This window comes from Rosa rugosa, chromosome 2 (genome assembly GCF_958449725.1).
Source record: "Rosa rugosa chromosome 2, drRosRugo1.1, whole genome shotgun sequence".
Taxonomy (NCBI): Eukaryota; Viridiplantae; Streptophyta; class Magnoliopsida; order Rosales; family Rosaceae; genus Rosa; species Rosa rugosa.
In genome coordinates, this window is record NC_084821.1 from 59,681,110 (window position 1) to 59,690,067 (window position 8,958).

The following is an 8,958-nucleotide window of genomic DNA, read 5'->3' on the forward strand; positions in this document are numbered from 1 at the left end:
GAGACAGAGTGGTCCCCACGGAGACGTTTGGGGATAGTGGGGTCCAAATGCTTTTACTGCCCGGAACTCCCCCCCCCCCCCCACACACACGCACCTCGCACGTGCGACAGTGGCTCTGGGCCCCACCGACCCTCCATAATTAGAGGTCACGTTGAACAGGGGAGCGATGGTTTTGGTAAGTCTCCGGTGCTGACGTGGCACCGGCTGAAGGGGGTTGGGTACGTGGCGGATATGTTGGGGAAAAAGTCATTTACTTCAGGGAATCAGAGCCCCTCGAAGAAATTCTTCGTTCAAAATCTTTGCTGTCACTTTCTGGACATTTCCTTTCCTGTCCCTGGGAGATTGGTCTTATTACGGTAAAGTAAATCCCAGACCAAATCCAAGAGCAAATGCGAGGTTATTCTCTGGATTTGGGAAAAATATCAAACCCAGCACCAGGATTTTAAATAACACCAAATCTGACAAAATCTGGTCACCACCCATGTTTTCATTATTAACTTTTTTTTTTTTTTTTTTCTGTTTTATTTTATTTTATTTTATAAAAAGAAAGTATTAATAAATGGATTTGGAAGACCTTCCACTTTTCCCACACATAAAAAGCAGGAAAAGGCTCTGCATAAATTCATTCAGTCTCTCTGGTCGCCACCTCTATTTCGTGCTCTCTCTTCAAACCTCTCTGCCTCATCCCATCTTCCTTAGCTCTCTCATCTCATCTCATATCATACTATTTCACTCCACAACTCACAGCAAAAGCACAGCAATACCAAACTCATTCATGGCGGTTGAAGCTCAGCATCACCACCACTCTGTTTTTGTTCCATCTCACTTGATGGCGAATAGGTACTTACATACCTAAAGCCTGAAAATCATGTTCTGTATGATGGGTTTTGGTTCTGCTTCGTATTTCTTACATGGGTTTGGTTTTTTTTATTGCAGAGATTTCATTAAGGCTAATCAAGCAAACGGCAATATGTACAATAGCCAGATGGATTCCGGTATGCTTTTGGCGGCAGCAACAATGCCGGAAAATAATCATATGCCGTTGTATCAGTCGGCTATCTGTGATCAAGCTAAGACATCGATGAACCAAGCGGAAAGCGGTCTCACGTACAACAACATCATATCTGCTCCGAGAAAGCGGTCGAGAGACTCGTTAATGAATGAGTTTAACAATTTTACGGTTCCTCAGCAGAAGAAACTCTCGTCCGGTCTTTCATCATCGTTTCTCGACCAAGACATTGCCTTTCAGATCCAACAGCAGCAGTCGGAGATTGATCGATTCATTGCCCAACATGTAAGTTTTAAGTCCCTGCCATTTCTAATATGTTATTCCTCTGTTTTAGGCGTGCTGGTATTGAAAAATTCACTGTTTTGTTTTCGTTTTGGTTGCGAAACAAAATGTTTGACAAATTTACTAATCTAATTATTACCCGTAATCTTTCAGTTTGAATAAATTCTTATATTATTCTTTTACTGATTTCGATTTAATGTGTTATTTGACAGACGGAAAAAGTGAGACTAGAACTTGAAGAACAAAGAAGGCAAGAATCACGATTGTTAGTCTCGGCAATTCAAGAGAGAATCGTGAAGAAATTACAAGAAAAAGACGACGAGATACAGAGGATGAGCAAGCTTAATTGGGTTCTTCAGGAAAGGGTGAAAAGCCTATTCGTTGAAAATCAGATATGGAGAGACTTGGCTCAATCAAACGAAGCCGCGGCCAATTCTCTGCGCTCCAATTTAGAGCAAGTCCTAGCGCACGTCAGCGAAGAAGGCCACCAGATGGGAAATTTTGCTACTGCAGCTGCGCCCGAAGATGATGCGGAGTCATGTTGCGGTAGCAACGATTGCGGACATGAAACCGAAGCTGATGGGGGGTTAGTTGGTTGCACCGACACGGTGGTTGGCGGTGGCGATAGGATGTGCAAGAGGTGTGGCGTGAGAGAGTCAAAGGTGTTATTGTTGCCATGCAGGCATCTTTGCCTCTGTACAATGTGTGGGTCCACCCTTCAGAATTGTCCAGTATGTGATTCTGTCATGAATGCCAGCGTGCATGTTAATTTCTCTTAGAATTTAATTTTAGTTTGAACAAATAGACAGAATATTGTCAAATACATTTTGGAAAAAAAAAAAAAAAAGAAGAAGAAGAAGAAGAAGAAAGAATAGTGTAACAATTTGTTTATTATTTTTCTCTTTTACCTTGGTGTACATATTTGCTTGATGATTAGTTTAGATTTTTGCATCTTTAGTTTTATTTTATCAATCGGATTTGACGGTAGAAATGAATCGGAGTTTTATTATATCATCAAATTTTTTATTCTTCAGATATATATTGCCATCTGAATCACACGGAGTCTCAATTGAATGAATTAGTATCTTAATATTGTCAAACAAGGCACAACCCAATTTGTAACTTTGGCCATCCTTTTTCTTTAATCGAATTCAACTTTTCCTATTTGGTATGGTAAAGAATCCACAGCTTTTGAAACTTTTTCTTAGGCGGTGTGGTTTGAATATGAAGGACAGGATGCATTATTTATGGGGCAATCTCTATCTTTAGGTTCATGCATAGACAACAGTGCCTAAAGTTGAGAAAGAGCTAAAAATTTGATAAAGGCAAAGGTAAAAATAGTGTGAAAATCATGAAATGTCAAATTTTAGCAAACAATCATGATGGTTCATCTACCACAAAGTGGGGGGACCTGGATTCATTGGCTCTTTTTCATCTTTTCCCATCTTCACCGTTCAATTCTTTTCTTGATGGATGAATTGAATTGAATGCTTTATGAGAGTATTTCATTCTTTTCTTGGGACCTCTAGTCATCAACTTCATTTTCTTTATTTCCCTTTTCAGCAGACATATTTACACTTTTAAGTTACTTTGGTTGCATGAAGCTTCAAAGACGTTGTCTCACAAACTCACTATTAGATGAACAACAAAGATTACGTTAGGTGTTGAATTCGACTCCCCTATTTTCTATATTAAATAGTGGTTTAAATTAAGTTAACTCAAAACTTAAGACTACATCTTCTCGAGCATGTGAGAACAACCAAATCGAGTTGAACTCAATCATGTATTTTTATCAAGTTCTAATTCAAATCAACCTTGATTGCTTAATATAAGCCTGGTCGGGCCATTAACCCAAAACGAGTGCGACCCCAATTCCCTTATTTCAATTTTTATGGAATCGTAATCTAATAAGACTTATCTGCGACTAATATACTCCGTCTAGGACTATATATGTCCATCATCGGTCCATGTCCAGTTTGAAGTTTAGTCTATCCAATCATTCAATCCACGAAAACTTTAGCTTTCACAGACTTTATTTATCCATAATGGCTTATAGTGATCCTTCCAACTAGTGTATGACAAGATCCAGACCTCACTCACTTATTGTAGTTACTGTAATGCGAACACGCCAAACACATTAAGGTCTGCTTTTCTTTTCTTTTAGGTAAAAAAATAAAGTTATTAGACTATCATTCCAAATAAAAGATGAAAAAGCGTGATCTTGTTGTACTTCTTAATCGAAACGAAACAAAACAAAACGATAATGATAATCTTCAAGACTCCTCGATCTCCCTTTCCTTTTGAACCTTTTCCATGTTAGCTTTCGATTCTTTTCATGTGATCTCTTTCCTTCAATGTCTCTCATTTCCTGCAAAGCAAATCTAAAAGCACATTTACTTGAAATATGAACCCTAGCTAACTTCACCAACCTGTTCCTCTGTCCAACTGGATCGATCTCCTATCCCTCTTTGAATTAATATGTTGCCGTGGTTTTGTTTTTACCGTTTTTACCCTACCATCATTCCGTGCAGTGAAAACCAGTATTAATATTAAAGATATCGATGAACATGTATATTATTAGGGTTTGCTGTTTTCACAAAGTTCCAAAGCAGAGGTGGGTGGGAGAGATTTGTTTCCGGTGCAGTGACGTACGAAAGTGCAATTGCTGAACTGACACGTCAGTACTGATAATATAATACTGGGGACCTTGACTGGACCCAAACCGCATATGGCCATTGGCTTATTGTTAAGTTATTGCTTGCTGGGTTTCAGTGATCACTGAGCATCATCTTCTTCATCATCATTATGAGCAGGAGGAGTTGATAGTTGAGACAATGCTGCAGAATAGTGCAGAGATTGATACCTAAACAATATTTTTGACTACAGAAGATCGAGAGGGTCGAGTCGACGACTGTGCATATATATTTAATTGAAGGAAGGGAAAAACCGATTCCCACGCTGTGTGTACGTGTTGCAGTAACAACAAGACAATTATAAGAGAGAAATAGAGAAAATAAATTTCTTCTGTCTGGTAGCTCTATTATCAGCATAGCCCAATGTGGAACCTGCACGCCAACCCATCACGGCATCAGCATGCATCACCATCAGTACGAGAAATAGAGCTTTCTCCAATGCTGAATTAGGGTGAAGTTAATGTACGTAAAAAAAAATTTGGGTTTTTTTTATTTTTATTAAGGTGATTAGCTGGTGATATTTCGGACTCATAGTTTTAATGGAATTTCTTCAAGACTCCTCAACTATCACCAAGTACCTACTAATTAATACATGATTGCAGTCCACAAAATCTCGTTAGCTTAGTCAAATTTGGGGTCCCTGATTTGTGGATTATGATTTGCTTTTAGGATGGTGAAAGGAGAAATATCACGATGTGCAGAGGACTCAGTCGACTAAAGATGAGCCACCTTTGCCGGTCGCCTGCCGAGCATATGTCGGACATTAGCAATTGAATATGACTGCATTTAGAGACCTTAAATGTGCTGAAGTCTAAATCGAAAAATCTTCTGTCAAAAGCTGAAAATTTTCAAAGCGGCCTATAAAATGAATTTGACATGAGGAGTATACATTAGAATAGGAAAATCCGAAAATGTATTTGGACTTATGAACATTTAAAATGCATGGTTTTAGGTTAATTTCTTAAGATCCTTAATTTTTGGGCCAGTACATGCATTTCAGTTATATTATTACTGTCCCTTCCTTATTTTCAGATTGCATCAGAGTCCTCTTTTACCTATGGCAATAAGTGAGTTATTCTCTGTTATTGTGTATGATTATCTTATTTTTTCTGTCTTCTTTTACTTTTTACCAACTTAAAGGAGTTAGTACGAAACAATAATGCATGCACCATGCACGAAATTGACGTACACATTTATTTCCTTACATTTGACCACCAATCCATATGCAAACCTAATTTCTTCCATCTTGCGATTCAAGCTTTAATTATTCAACCTAATGCGATAGTTGAACTTAAGGGATATACAATTGTTTGCATTCCCTACAATTTTTAATCTACGACCCTAGCCTCTCGATCCTATTTGCAATTAACCTTTGGTGGGATACTCAAACTTTTAACATAGTGTTCGGATCTAAGCTTACCCACTATCTATATGCATTGAATATATTCTAACTCTAATTTCTAACTCAATTCACTTTCAAAATCGAATGTTGCTCGTAGTTTATCACTACAAATTCTCAATAATTAGTGAGATTTTTACCAACAGAAAAGTCAATCTATCACTTATATCATCACCGAGTTGAAAATCCGTTAGTAGTAACAGGTCTCGCAATTAATGGGAATTTTTTAAAAATTTTTGTAGGGCATGACAATTTACATTTGAATATTTTTCATGATTAATATTCGAAAATCGGCTTTTTTCTTTTACTGATAAATCAGGGATCTCAGATCTGCAAGCACTCCACTTGTGCTGACTATAATGATGACATTTCCATTACAAAGATCGATCAGAAAATAAACAAGAAAACAAAGAACGATGATGGTGGTGACGATGATGTTAGGTACAAAAAATAAAGGTCGACACTAGAGACTTGAGAAAGAGTTGTACTACTCTTGATCTTGATGTTGCAAACAACATGTGATCAGATTTTGCCTCTGCGCCCCACCAAGCTTTTACTCTCATCAATGTCTTGGGTCATCATCATCATGGGGTTCTGTGAATAACTTATTCACTCCCCTAAAAAAGAACCCAGATCGAGAACCCTAAAAATACGCAAAAGCCTTTATCAGAAGAAAACGTACGTCAATGGCTGTGTGTCATTGATTCAGTCCAAGTATCTTTTTACATTATTTAATAATACTCGTTTTTAACATATTATAGGTAATTAAACAAGTAACCCGACTACTGCTACGATCTGCTAAATAGGGTAACTAGCTAGGGTTTAGAAGAAGACAGAGGTTACTGCAAAGATGGTGGGTACAATGCCGACAATTTCGTGAGAGTTGCAGCGCAGAACCACTGTGTTCTGGTCGTAGTGATAAACCCTAATACAGTAGTAGTGAATATATATATTTACCGTATGGTATGCCACCGACTTTACTTTCCCAGAAGACTCCAACAACTATAATCTGAGAAACTAAGACCCCTTTGCAGTGTGATGCAGAGAAGTAAAGTGGTGAGCTATATATGAAGATTGGGAGTGTGGGGTTGGTTTTTTGGTTTTTGGGGTGTCTATACTTCATAAAAGGATTGTCCTGTGATTCTGTGAAGCTCGATCCGCACGTTATAGCTAAGAGGTTTTGCATATTTTTGTGGGGACGTCAAACTTAATGTCTCTGCTTTTCCACGCATGTAGGTCATTTCACACTCAGTCCCACGACCTACATGGATTCTCAATAGTCAACATATTATCGAAACCCCACTTGCAAATGTAGCACTATGGGAAAAAAGAAGAAGATACAAGATTACAAGTCCAAATGTCAATCGGGATGAATGGTAAAGTATATTCCAAGAATAAGATAGACCCGGAAATTTCACTTCCGAGTTTCTATATCGGTTATCACTCGTTTTTTTTTTTTTTTTAACATTTTATTGAACACATTGTTTTAGTTTCATGTGTGATTGCATCTCTCACTTGCTCATCTATATCTCTCGCTCATGATGCACAACTGCACAAGTCTCACAACCGTAAAACACGCCTATAAAACTAGTGAAGTAGTTGAATACTGTAGTGGTTTTGAAAGATTGATTTAAAGGAGAGGGAACGCCTTCACTGGTAGCCGGCCCTCATGATTATGATAACTCATCTTTTGTCTAATTAAGTTTGAGTCATTCAGCTTGCATAGGAAGTCTCCATCTTTTTTCTTTTAGATCCATTGTAGAAACACGATAACATAACTTGAATTGCAAGAGATAAGCTGAATTGAGTACGTACTATTAAAATGCAGGTCACCTAAATACTATTATAGCTACAATTTGCTTATATTTTTCTAATGTTATTGAAGGGTATCCATGTATAAACTCTTGAATTATTTAGATGTTAAGGATCAAATCATTGAATGGAAATGTTGATGACACATAATTATGGTGTCGTTTGTTAACTTTGGAACAGACAGGTCGTGGGTACTGCGAGAATCAACCATCTTTATCATCAATATCACGATATTTGATAATTATATGCTCATTATTCTAGGGCACATGGCCGTAGATAGACATTGCCAACTCTCGCTCTGTATCTGACACAGTGCAGCAGACCAACTTATGTGTCCTTGTGATTCAAGACTCTTTCGCAGCAATAATCACAAAGAGATCGACTGGTTATGGGTTTGAGCCCGATCGATAAAGACGCAACGAACCCTATTATTTTCTTTTATGTATGATATGCATGCATCCTTTATAAATGGGGTTGCCCAGCAACATTGTCCGTCAAATGGCCCCAAGATGTGAACTCTAGACTCCTCTGTCCTCGATTGTGTTAAAAAACTGTGGTCCTTCTCCCATCATGTTCAGATTCAGTCGATGCTTCCCTTCTTCTCCAGCACATTTTCGAAACTTTATGAAATGGGCCAACATGCAATTATATATGACAACTTTCAAGTCTGTGGCGCTTACAACTGTTGAAATATATCTATGGCTTTGGGAGCATTATATAGTGGAGTAAACTGTGGAGCAAAAGCAATGTAATATGCTAGTGATCATCGAGTACCACACGCTTTATGTATTATGATTATTATCAGATTCAAAACCCAATGAGGAAGAGAGCTGTTGGAAAGTAAAAACTAAAAAAACGAGGAAGAAATTCAGAGTAGTGTATACAGGTTTTATAATGGGTATATAATATTCTTTTTCCAATTAACTCTTTCTAGGGTATTGGACATATGGGTAATTGGGTACTCACTATCCACTAATGTATACAGTATACGTGGAATAGTTCCCATATGCTAATAGTCAGTGCAGATACCAAACTCCCAAATTAACTTGAATCATGTCTCTTGGGAATATTCTTTACTTTTAATTTGTTGTACATGTCCAAGAACATAATTCGACAGAAAGTTCACTGTAATAATAGAGTTTTCTACAACAATTTAAAGTTTTATTTCATCGTATATTGACTAAAGATCATACCAAACTAGTCTATCATTATATGAAACTAGTCTATATATATGTGAAATTGAGATATTTAATATATGTATCAAGACAATAACACAGATCAAGATGAACTGTAATTTGATTATGAAGATGATTTTTTCCTACCTTTTACATTGGACAGAGTCACAGAGACAAGCCCAATTAGTATATGACCAGTTCAAAGGTAATTCGAGATAAATTAACAAATTCGGCCACGTACGTAGTTGCTAGGGTTATAACTTTTGTATTTGTACTCTCTGTAGCTTAATTGTAAGAACAACGGTGCAGTAATCTTATGTTGCTATTGGAAGGCAATTTTAGGGCTTGGCCGGGGAGCTCGTGATGATCATGTGGCATGGCGCTTTGCTTTGACGCCATTCAGAGCCGAAATAGATACTTAAAAACTGAAAGATCTAAGGGAGTGACAGAAAAGTCTCATCAAAAGGAAAAGAAAGATAAAAACCCCAAAGGTTGTCTTCCATGCATTCATACAAAACTTGTTAATATTAGATGTACTAAAGTTGAAACTTGTACTACTTTAGCTTCAGTATTTGCACCAAAGCCCGC

At 37.5% G+C, this 8,958-nt stretch overlaps 1 protein-coding gene across 1 annotated transcript; it reads left to right on the forward strand.

Moving 5' to 3' along the window:
* The first annotated feature begins 583 nt into the window (after positions 1–583).
* On the forward strand, positions 584–2,208 carry LOC133732611 (E3 ubiquitin-protein ligase BOI). The gene is made up of 3 exons (XM_062160199.1): positions 584–840; positions 937–1,294; positions 1,504–2,208. Exons 1-3 carry the CDS (start codon positions 776–778, stop codon positions 2,068–2,070), a joined length of 990 nt encoding a protein of 329 aa, XP_062016183.1. The 5' UTR covers positions 584–775; the 3' UTR covers positions 2,071–2,208.
* Positions 2,209–8,958: the final 6,750 nt, after the last annotated feature.